The following is a 12,445-nucleotide window of genomic DNA, read 5'->3' as shown; positions in this document are numbered from 1 at the left end:
AAATACTATAACAAAGCTTTGCAATTTTTGGCAGTCTTGGAGAAAATGGCATTTCAGGCTAGAAAAACAAATGTGAGATGTTATTTGCCATCAGAACACGTAGGGGGAAAAATGTTCGTATTAAAACAAGTTAACATCACAGTATGTTAAAAATAAGACACATCAATCAAATTTAAAAAGTTGAAACATTATTTATGGTGGAGAAATGTAAACTTACATATTCATTCCATTGAAAAATGATGTGCATACTGGTTTAATACAACAGGATTTCTGAGAAGATTAAAATAAAAATAAATAAGCAAATAAAAATAAAAACACCCCTCCCCCTAATGTAATAGGAATGATAGAAAATATAGTTAGTGGGGCATATTTTTCCTTATTTAGGCAGCATTTCCATTCCTAATCTGCACAACTGGAATCTGCGGGGCAGGAGCTTGTAGAAATGAGAGAATTATTTCATGTTTGAAATGTGCCTTGTAAACATTTGTAGATACCCAGAGAGATATTTACCTGAGAATGAGGTCAATCGGTGAGAATGCCAGGCCTAAAGCAGTACAATTGGTTTCCGCTGAGCAAATTTCTGTTAAAATAAATAGATAAATACAGTTTTCCTGGAGTGGAAAGACTTTACAGAAAACCGTTCTGTTGGGATAAATGCAGTACTAGGAAAAATCGCTGGGTATCTGATATACAGTTAGGTTAAGGTTTTCTTCGTGAGTTATCTGCGGGAGTCAAACTGATCAGGTTCTTGAGTATAATGTTTCTAAAACGAAGTGTTCCTTATTTACCCTAACAGAGCAATGGGCAAAGTTTCATTCGGTGCAGTTACAGTGTAGGGAACAAGGCATACACACGTTTTCAATGTTGCAGAACAAAGGCAAGAAAGTTGCTTTGAAGCGGAAAGGCAGATGCTACACTGCGCTGTTTGCTGCTCCTGTGCCTTACACAGCACTGTGGTGTGTTCTGCCACCCAAAGGATGCATGGAGCAAAACCTTTGACAAAGAAAAATTTAAAAAGGTTATGTGGCTTTGTATAAAATAATGGTCATTTTACCATCGGTACTTTTTAAAAGCATGTACAGAAGCCTAAAATGAAAAACAATGCATTATAGAGAGGACAGCCATTGAAATAGGACACTAGAATGAGCTGTTGTTAAGAAAACAATTGATTCTTTTGGTGAAATGTGTACCTTCAGGTATGAAGTGGTTAAAAATTAAATGGTGGAGCTCATTTAGATGAGTGAACTGTTTAGAGAATAGGATGCCCCCCATTTTTCTTTCCAAAAATTCCAAAAATGAAATCTAATTATTTTGATAATAAGGGCATAAATCAGATCATATTATTGTAATATTAAATAATTACACTTTCTCATACATTCTACATCAGAAAGTTACTGTGTTAAATTTGACTTGTATACTAATAATGAGTCACATTTTTTTCCTGTGTTGTGTATTCTTTTGTTAGTAGTCTGTACTGAGTTTGAAAATAGAGCTAGCATATATGGTTTTAGGGAAGGGGTCTTCATCTGAATTATCTTAGATAGAGTAATTTACACATTCTCACTTCAAGTTTACAGTTTTACTGTATTTTGCAATGTATCAGATTTAAAGATTCTGTAGGTCTACAGATGATACCGTATTGTACTACAAAACAAATAAGAAGTGACTGCCCTAGATCAGCACCAAAGTTCGGTAAGTTAAAAAAACAAAAGTTCAAAATCAGAATTCTTACCTTTTTTTTTTTTTTCTTCTTGTATTTTAGTTTGAAACTTCGTAAAAGAAATATTTTTTTGTCTTGTGCTTTAGGAGTGTAAGACTAATAAAACTTGCAATTATGACCAGCCCTTCAGCTTTTCTCTATTAAATTATGGTGTGACAGTGAAATCAATACAAAGATCTTACAGTTTCTACCCTCCCTGACTGAATATCAGCTGAAGGCATATACACAAGGTTGTCATATAAAAATACAACCATTCTTCAAAAAGCTAACTGGTAAAGTGATCTAGGAATATGGTCAATAAGCTAATTTATTTTTCTAAATCTGTCAATTAATTTCTTGGCCTTGATAACAAGGCATATATTCCCTAACTTAACTCCATCATATTTTTTTCTAATTATGCTAGAAATTATTGAGTCTGTTAGCACAATCTCTCTGTATTTTCATGGCATATTACAATGCATGCACTAACTGTATTCATGTTTCAGTGTTTTATGTTATAAGACACAAATATGGGTCAATATAAAAAAAAATTATAGTATGTGCATTTCTGAAAATTGATACAATTAAAATTTTTGAAGTGTATTTTTTCAGCTCTGATGCTCAAAATATTATCTATGATCTACAAGATGGTGCAGAGCAATACTTATGCAACTAAAAGGTAACAGTGCCTTTCTATAATTTCAAATAAAGTTTTATTTTAAGAATGCCACTGTGAAAAACAAACAGCCTCTAGGATGTATACCTTTAGGATAACAGATTTCTATATGTTAAATGCTTTACACTGATTTCATTATCCATGCCCTCAGTAAAATGTTATTCTCTGTTCTCATAATCTGACAGTTTTATCAGTATTGTAATTACAAATAAATATTTTGTCTTGATAGAGATATATATTACTCAGATACACAACTGTTTGGTAGCCAGAGTGTTGTGGACAATATAATCAATGACATTTCTTGTATGCTTAAGATACCTCGGAGAAGTCTACATATAGTAAGTGGCTTATTATTATTAATGTTTTGATTCTGTCATTATTACCAAATCATATAGGTCATACTGAAAGCTGAAATATCAAGAAAAAAGTGATCATTAGGAAATAAGTAGTTAAAATAAAAAGTGTTATTTGTGCAAATGAAAACTTATTAGGTTTTGAACACTCAAAAGGTTCCTTTCTTCAGAGAAAATTCATAGACTACAGGACATCTGTTTCACAGTTTATACTTGAATGATTTGCTAACTTGTGGTTTAAGTGAAAATTTCAGGTGAGTCGGAGGTGTAAGGTTTGAATTTACTTTTATTTCATGCTTACAAGAATTCATTTGTATCCATAAAGGCAGTTGCTAACATAATTTATTGTAAATACACCTTCATATACAAGATGATAATAATATTGCCTTGGTTTGTAAAAGGTTGGTCCTAGTTGATAACTGCTTACTCTGTTGTTCCTTTTTCTTTTTTTTCTTCCCCCAGAAGTTTCTTGTTTTGCCTGTGTAATGCAGTAAAATAAAAGCATATAACTTACAATTTACTGTATACAACTTATTATTTTTTTTTTCAGCTGTCTACAACAAAAGGTTTTGTTGCTGGTAATTTAAGTTATACTGAGGAAGATGGTACAAAAGTGAATTGTACCTGTGGTGCAACAGTATGTATTATATAACAATAACGGTAATTAGAATAAATAGAATAGTTTCAGCTGGAAGGAACTTACATAGATCATCATCTACCTTTGTGGACTGCACTTCTTGTAGCTCAGGTTGCTGTATACATTTATTATACAGACCTGTGCTTGTGGCAAATTGAGCCATTACAATCTGAGTAAAAAACAAAACAAAACAAAAACATGGAGACGATAAGTGTTGCTCAACTGTTTGGTGGGCTGCCTCGCTGTGTGCTAGGTAAAGAACATGAGTGAGAGCTGTGGACACTGTCTAGGGAAGGAGAAGGAAACAGATATAAAGAGGATGGGTCTGTATATATGGTGTGGACTTAGGGAGAGGTTATCAAAGTCAGTACTGAGCTAAAGAGAAGTCTATATCCACAGTTTGATAAGTAGTCAAGAACCAGAAGTGTTTTGAGGAGATGAGAATCAACTAATCTGGTCCTAAAAGATTTCCCATAGATGAGCAGATTATGAAAGCAGGAGCAGATCTCAGACTTGCCGACTGTTGTCATGACTTCCTGGAAAATCTATTCATTGTAAGCCTAAGCTGGTGATTTCAAAATGGAAAGGTGACCTTAGCTGCCTATTATACTTTGTCTTAAAGCAAAGCGTAAAGACCCCTGTTGTTAATACTCTTCTACCGCTCTTCATAGTTTTATTTGTTGAGTTGTTCCACACTGGCACCGGAGGTGATTTAGCAGTCAGGAGTAAAAGCAGACCACACACTTCAATATATACATACTTTTTTGCCAAGTTCTTCCTCCAGTTCCTTTTCCACATCCATATGCTTGCCAGATTGAGCCAATCCTAATATGAGGTGTAAAGTAAACATTACTGTGTCTTAATACTGTTGCTCCAAGATAGTTATAAAAACAGGTTATAGGTTAATAAATGAAAAGATTAAATGGTCTTCCAAAAAGAATGCCTAGATGTTTTAAACCTGTATTAAATTTGCAATTTTCACATCAAGATGACTTTTCTTCTGGCTAAAACAGATACAAAATAAATCAGGCCATTGTTATCTCTGTAATGCCCATATGATGAACAATCTTCTGTGACAGTAACACAAACGTGCTTTTGAAAAGCATCTTGTTATAACAGGAGGACTTCTATACGACCATACAATAGAACAGGATATAAATGGTTGAATGTGCTTATAAAGCAGTGAAAACATCAAGATCAATCTTGTATATAAGAAGATGAATGGTTGTTTTAGGATGTAATTGTGTCCTTCATTACCTAATGTTGTTATTTTAAAATGTATCGGTTTCTCTATTATAAATGATTAATTTCATTTTTGTTGTTTTAGGCAGTCACTGTGCCATCTAATGTTCAAGGAATTAAAAGTATCCTTTGAGCTAAAACTCTCATTGTAGACTGAAAAAATAAAGTAAAAACAAAGAATATTCCAAGTTAAACAATGTTCTGGTAATTTTTTCTCTGCTTTTTGGCTCTGAAATTGAGTCACGAACACTGCTTTTGGCTCCAGAGTACGTATTTTAGAGCATTCACTTTGAATTAATTGGTGCGATGGATCATTTTACATGCAGGTAGCCTTAACATAAAAGATTTAAACTCACATGCCAAATTTATATTAATCGTAGAAAAAGATGCAACTTTTCAGAGACTCCTGGATGATGACTTCTGCATTAAATTGTCCCCATGTATAATGATTACGGTATGCAATTTACATTTCATATCATCGTGTTAGACATAAGAATCGAGAAGACTTTATACTATGCAGACATCTATGTATGTATCAGCTACCAGTTATAGTCAGTCATATCAAGAACTCGTTTTATATTGTTTCTTTAGTGCCTTAAGTATTTTTGAGAAGAAACAAGTGGCCTTTTTCTTTTTATGCCAGCTTATACAGATACTGGAGTACATCTGTGTGCCAGCTCCTGGACCTTACACAGGGGAATGTATGATACTTCTACAGGGCCTATAATCCAGGACATCTGCAGTGCTGCTCCCAAACCCCTGTTCCTTCTTCCCTTCCCACAGAGACAAAATAAGAGTATACCATTTTCCCTGTGAGATAACTGCTGGAAAAATATTCCTGCAAGCATTTTGTTTGCTTGTTTTAAATGGCAAATGTAAACACATATGTAGCCAGACGTTGTTTTAATTAATTTAAATCTGTCTGCTTTATTTTATTTCCTTAGGGAAGAGGCATACCAGATTTGAATACACGACTTTTGGTCAGAAAGCTGTGGGATACATTTCAAATTCCTGTTTTCACCCTTATGGATGCCGATCCACATGGTAAATCTGTAGAGGTTCAATAACATAAAAAGAAAGCAAAATTTGTTTAGAATCTAATTTCTCACTTTTATGGGAAGGTACTTATGGCATAGAGTGGACAATCCAATACAATCAGAAAGTTTCTGATTTATACAGAATATGGCTAGGAGTGCAGAAGTTTAACGGAGACATCAGTACTGGCCTGATCCCCACTCAATGTACTCTTACTATCTGTGATGATTTGCTGTGCTCTGAGGTCTTAATAAAATCTTACCTTGTACCTAAAAAAGAAAAATATTTTTTATACAATTTGTAGGTCATATTAAAGCTAGATTTTCACAGTACCTGTGGGCCTAAAAATGAGAATTAGCATAATGGAATTTTATGACCCATTGCACAATTCCACTGATTTTAAGAAGAGTTATGCACCTGACTGCTATTTAAAGTCTCAGGAGGTCCTAGCTAAATACCTTTGAAAATGTAGCTCTAATAGGAGTTCTAGCAGTTGGCTAAACTGCTCCTTTTGTAAAACCAAAAGAAATACCAGGAACTTCTGTAAACTTTGCTCGGTTTGGTATAAAACAGAATTTTTGGAAATGTTATTATTCATAGGGTAGACAGATATTAAGAAAATTGTATTTTTGAGCAAAGTGAGTATTTTATTGATTTTTAAAGTAGTTTATATACTCTTATATTAATAATTCAGCACTCATGATGTCAATAGTTTATGCGGTGAAATCTAGAAACTACTAGTGGGATGCCAGCAGGAACAAAATTAATCCTAAAATGAAGGCTGTGCTTGCAAATGAGAGTATAAAGCTAAAGGTATGAGGACTCATCTCAAAATAGTTACCTGGATATTGCTGCATTGTACATACTGGAAGTATTTCACATCTCATAGTTTTGGGTGGGGTTGTTTGTTTTTTTGTTTTCTACTGAGAACATGAACAGTCACGAACTGAATACTCAATGGTCAGTCTTAACAAAATTTGCAGAATTTATCCGTAATCAAAAATTTACCTGTATCAAAAAATAGCCCACAGGCTATCTGTATGAATCATCTACCCAAAAGCCAAAATGCAAATCCTACATATAGACTAATCTGGAACTTCCTTTGTTACTGAAAAGTAAATGGTTTATAATTTTCTCCATGCCATATCAGAATTATCACAGTGGCAGATTTTTTTTTTCCCCCGTAAGAAGTGGGAATGTGGAATGAAATCTGGATTATTTTGCACACTTTCATTCCCGCTGTCTGAGAGGCAACATGACCAGACTGAACATATCGTGGAATACTGTTTGCTTTTATTTTTCTGTGGCCATGCTGGGGGGAAATTAAGAAGGGTCAGACTTCCTGAAGGTTATATGTTGTTGTTGCTGTGTGAAAGAAGCTTCAAAACCTTGTTCTGATGATTCAACCGCAGAACAGCTTGATAGCATATACTTGGTTTTGTAAATACTCTTTGAAATGCAACTTTATGTAAATTATTTCTTGGTTCAACCAATTAAAAATTAGAGATGTTTAGGATATTGACTGAGCCCTTTGTTGTGAAGAAATACTTAAGGAGAAAACAGCGATGGTGAAAAAACTTACAGAGTCGTAGCTGGTATGCTTTAAACCACAGTCTCTGGTGTCTGTAGTTCAAGATAAATAACTGAATTTTAAGCTAAAAACAAGAATTGGTGGTACTCTTCAGCATGCATCAAAAAACTGCACTAATTAATGCATATTTGCACTATTCAAATATCTGGTAAATGTTAGTAAATATCTGGTAAATGTTAGTAAATGTAATTTTTTTTCTTTTGTTTTTATTGCAGAAAATTTGAGCAGAGTAGCTCTGTTTAAAAAGAAAAATAAGTTATCAAATCAGAAAATAAATCTGATAGGCATAGTTTTATTTCACAAAAAATGTGTAAAATGGGCTTATGAAAGGAAAATAAACACTAGACCATTCTGTACTGAAGCAAGTTCAGTTCTTTACAACAATAAAACACTAAAGACTTTAGGCATATCAAAGTCTGCGCGGCTGACAATTAATGGAATTGCTTAAATGGAAAATATGTTTTAAGTATGAAATAAGTAAAGTACACGCAGTGTTTTAACAAAGCCTGAATACACAGCTGGGTGGGTTGTTCGTTTTATTTTTTTTTTTCAAGCTCTCTAACATTTTGTAACTGAAATTTTGACCAAGCTGAAGTGCATGAGATTTTTATAAGGAACTTTAAGAAAGTAATTGCTATAATTTTGCTATAAAGCAATAGTGTTAAGAGATATGGATTACACAGGATTAATGAAAAAAAAAAAAAAGAAGACAATTTTCCTGGCCAATGTTGGACAATGTGTATAAGAGCTGATTATCCTTGCTTCTGAAATGACTATGCATGGACAGTGTGAAACATTTTACTATAAAAAGATGAATGAATAGATGATACATCAAATTCTGATTATTTTGACATACACTAAAAATAATTGTAAACTATAAAGAACTTCACTAATCATAATGTCATAACTGTTATGCCATAAAAGTGTATTCTTAGTGTATTCTTAATGCAGTCTTCTTAAGCATGGCGATAAACAGACATTTGATATTTCATATTCTCCAACCTAGGTGTAGAAATAATGTGCATCTACAAATATGGATCTGTGGTGAGTACAATTTTTCCATTTCAAAATATATTAGTTTTTAGTCCTGCCTTGAAGCTTGAATGTATGATGAGTCAGAATAGTTACTACCTTTAGCATTTTGTTTCAGCACAGACACAGTTTTTAGGCCTTGTGTAACTGCAAAAACAGCTTCTTCCTGAAACAAAAAGAAACTGGATAATAATGTCAGGTGTTTCATTTAACTACGTTTCACAGTTTTTTCGTGCTGTACAGGTAGATTTCAGGAAGTCCAAATAGAAAATTGTTCTTCATTTTCTTTTGTTTCTGCTTTGGAAGACAAATGAAGGCTAGGGAGGAAAAGAACGTAACTCGTGAGATGGGTGAACTGCTTGATTCTCCATAAAATCTTGTTATCTTGGTAAAGATTTTATTTTGGGGTGAGAAGTTACGGATACATGTTTTAGTGTGGAACATTATGGAGGAAGAAGCAAAGGGAATAAGAACGCATATTGTAATACATTGCTAAAAGATGAGGTACAGAAGACAACATGAAAGGCAGGCAGACTAAGGGGAGGGCAGAGAGCAGGAGCAGATGGGTGAACTGTTTGGGAGACCAATGGAGAAAACATCCAAAGTTAAAAACAAACAAACAAACATAAAAACTCACACACAAAACAAAACACATAAAACCCTTCAGAAAATTGTCAGACAATGATGACCAAGATCAAATATATGTCATATCATATGTCTCATGGACATACATGGAGCCGGAATTCCCAAGTTTTCAGGTGACCTGTCAAGCTTTTAGCCTTAGAAATGCATGTAAACTAATAGAACGCCATCTTCCAGGATTAAACTAAATCCTCAGGTTCCTTTAAAAGTTTATTTTGTTCAATTACAGAGTAACACATGTATCAAACTGAAACTCAAATATGCCAATGCCATTACCAACAGTGGAAGTATTCCTTTGCACAACACGTAATCTAAATCACAGAATCATTTAGGTTGGAGAAGACCTCTAAAATCATCAGATCCACTTTGCTGTAGTGTGCTATAGGTTTCAGAAGTTTTCATGGACTCTAAAAGCAATCAGACAAAATCAAACACTACTAAATACCACCAATTCTGGCCCAGAAAGTTGGAGTCACAAACTGCTGGGAGCAGGAAGAGCATTCTGAGAAGTATCATTTATTGTGTATTTGTTTTTACACTTTTCCCCTAGATATTTACTGTAGCTATGATACCAGGTCAGGTGCCCTTATGTTTGGGCTATTTTTATATAATGTAATACTTTCCAGCAGAAAATATCAGAAATTTCCAGTTGTAATTGTCATTGCTTCTCCTGGCTTCAGTTTTGTTTGTGAGACTCATACTGACTGTGAAAAACAAACAAACAAAAATCAAAACCTATTCAGACTAGAATCTCTTGTGGCTGAAGAATGCAAGCCTTAAAGGAGAATCTGTTTTCAGTAAAGGGATATGGTAAACTCTAGTTGCACCATTTTCTCATGTAGCATTCTGATGATGATGATGATGATAATAATAATAATAATAATAATACACTAACCACCTCTGTAATAAAATCTGTTATCTAGGAAGGCATATATTTCAAATGATTTAAACTAAAAGTCACTGAATGTTGTAGTTGATTCTTCTTATTTCAGTCAATGTCTTTTGAGGCCCATCATCTCACTGTTCCATCTGTAAAGTGGCTTGGTCTCCTTCCATCTGATCTGAAGAGGTTAGTTATTATCCAAAAGAAACAGAAGTATTCTTCTTCTATTTCATAGATAGTAAATACAATCTGACTTAATGCACAAACAAACAACTGACATCCATTATTGTTTTCATACATTATTTTTGGCTTATTATAAAGAAGTAAGTTGGAATCAGTATTTCTGAAATACATAAGAAAATTTAACAACTTTATTTACTTTTCAGATTAAATATATGCAAAGATGTCCTGATTCCACTTACAAAGCAAGATCAAAATAAGTTAGCAAGTATACAAAAGAGACCTTACATTGCTTGTCAGCCAATGTGGAAGAAAGAGGCATGTATAAACCTAATGTTTCTTGTTTCTTACTCCCCACAAAACAAATCCTGTCATCTGCAATCCTGTTTCTCTTTATTTTTATAAACTCTTAGTATAGCAGAAAAGTTTTGCAGCACGAAAAGGCAGCAAGATTGATAAGTTCATGTTCACTGTCTCTCTGAATCACTGGGGCTCAATGGTTCACAGGCCAGGACTGGCAGCTTTTTTAGCCTTCCTGCTATTAGTCATCTGATGATCATAAGCTGTACATGGGATTTTACTGTTTTCCTAAATATTGTAGAATATATTACATACTTAGAAATAGGGGAACACAAAACAGTTTCTTATTCTGTACTTGTCCTCTGATCTTGCCTGTAACTTTTAAATCATCTATTGTGTGAAATGGTTAGAAAGGAAGAAAAGGTATTGTGTACCTTCTCCTTGCTGTTTATACTCACCTTATAAGTTATTTGTGTTACTGTGAGGTACACACATGAACATAAATAATCTCAGCTCAGTGACAGGGATTTTGCAGCACCATTTACAGTAATACTAACTTTACAGCTCTATATGCACATCCAACAAGTGTAATTCTTATTTAAATAATAAGATGAGGTGGTTACAGCATCACAAATTTTGTTCTTTTTTTAGCTGGAAATTATGGCAGCATCTAAAATGAAGGCTGAAATTCAAGCTTTAACGTCTCTTTCATCAGATTACCTTTCCAGAGTCTATTTACCAAACAAATTGCAATTTGGTGGATGGTTATGAATGCTTGTTTGCCAATTAACTGTTTTTCATGATAATACTTTCTTGACCACTTCTTGTTCAGTTTATCACTACAGATAGATTATGCTAGATTATGCTTACCTATTCTTTCTCTTTCAAACTATAAAAGAAATTACAACTCTTTTACAGAATATTGTTTGTTCCACTCTGTGCCTTCTGCACTAATGATTTCAAATGCAGTGGTACATACATAACAGGATACTGAAGTATGTTCTTCCTAGCTAGAGAATATTAAATTATACCTGCTTGTTAAAATTGTATCGAGGAATTATTTTGCCTTCTGTTAAAGCAGAAATTGATGCTGTACAGTCCTTTTAATTTTTGAAGAGTAAAAGGCTTTGTTAACAATTTTTTGTAAATGTCTCCTTCTGGAAATAATTTTAAGTACAGCGCTGTGGTATTTTGTGTTCACTGTAAACTCAGACCTAAAAGTCAGAGATAGTTCTTCATTACAGCATATCTCAAGCAGCTATAAATGTTCCAGCAACCAAACTGCTATTTGTTTTCAATGAACAAGTAAGCAAGCAGATGTTACTGATTAAGAATTTAATAAACAATCCTGTTAATGATGCACATCATAACAAAATCATGTTTGTCTTTTTTTTTTTTTAAGTTGACCCTAAAACAGTAAAAAGAAGCCGGAAACTGCAGTGATTAAAGCGTATAATATATTTTACATGAAGAAACCAAATTGAGTACATAGAAAATATTTCTAAAACTGATCCACATCGTCACCGAATAATATTTTCAGTAGACTTTATATTTTACTACTGCTCCACCAGTATCCAATTCAAAAGGAACTCGAATTCCTTTTTATTTTCTGCACTGTAGCAGTGTTACTGCCTACTAGCAACATCCAGTGTCTGGGTGCACAAATAATCTCGATCCACAAGTAATACACCAGCAGGAGCAACAAGAACGTGTCAGTCGTTGCTGTAAGAGGGCGAGATTAGCAGACAAGTAGTCTGGGTGAGGCTGCACCTCGAGTGCTGTTTTTGGGCCCCTCAGTACAAGAAGGACATCGAGGTCCTGAAGCGTGTCCAGAGAAGGGCTACGAGGCTGGGGAAGGGCCTGGAACACAAGTCCTGTGAGGAGCCGCTGAGGGAACTGGGGTTTAGTCTGGAAAAGAGGAGGCTAAGGGGGGAACTTTAAAAGAAGCTGTGGGGAGCTGGGGGTTGGCCTCTTCTCACGGGTAACTAGCGATAGGACTAGAAGGAATGGCCTCAAGTTGTGCCAGGGGAGGTTCAGGTTGGGAATTAGGAGACATTTCTTCTCAGAAAGAGCAGTCAGACATTGGAAGGGGTTGCTCAGGGAGGTGGTGGGGTCACCGTCCCTGGGGGTGTTCAGGGAAATGTTGGACGTGGCGCTTAGGGACATGGTTCAGTG

At 34.5% G+C, this 12,445-nt stretch overlaps 1 protein-coding gene across 2 annotated transcripts in view; it reads left to right on the top strand.

Moving 5' to 3' along the window:
* SPO11 (SPO11 initiator of meiotic double strand breaks) overlaps positions 1-11,407 on the top strand; it is a 331,627-nt gene extending 320,220 nt beyond the window's left edge. For both annotated transcript variants that reach the window (XM_083801833.1, XM_083801834.1), the window contains 11 exons: positions 1,604-1,692; positions 2,312-2,378; positions 2,605-2,713; positions 3,279-3,365; positions 4,693-4,729; positions 4,952-5,061; positions 5,552-5,651; positions 8,240-8,277; positions 9,900-9,976; positions 10,177-10,288; positions 10,922-11,407. In XM_083801833.1, coding sequence (XP_083657959.1) covers positions 1,604-1,692; positions 2,312-2,378; positions 2,605-2,713; positions 3,279-3,365; positions 4,693-4,729; positions 4,952-5,061; positions 5,552-5,651; positions 8,240-8,277; positions 9,900-9,976; positions 10,177-10,288; positions 10,922-11,041 — 946 coding nt within the window. In that variant the 3' untranslated portion in view covers positions 11,042-11,407. The remainder of the gene's footprint in view (positions 1-1,603; positions 1,693-2,311; positions 2,379-2,604; positions 2,714-3,278; positions 3,366-4,692; positions 4,730-4,951; positions 5,062-5,551; positions 5,652-8,239; positions 8,278-9,899; positions 9,977-10,176; positions 10,289-10,921) is intronic.
* Positions 11,408-12,445: the final 1,038 nt, after the last annotated feature.

The sequence above is a fragment of the Anser anser genome (genome assembly GCF_964211835.1).
Source record: "Anser anser genome assembly, chromosome: 16".
NCBI classification, from domain to species: domain Eukaryota; kingdom Metazoa; phylum Chordata; class Aves; order Anseriformes; family Anatidae; genus Anser; species Anser anser.
This window is presented reverse-complemented; position numbering and strand designations above follow the sequence as displayed.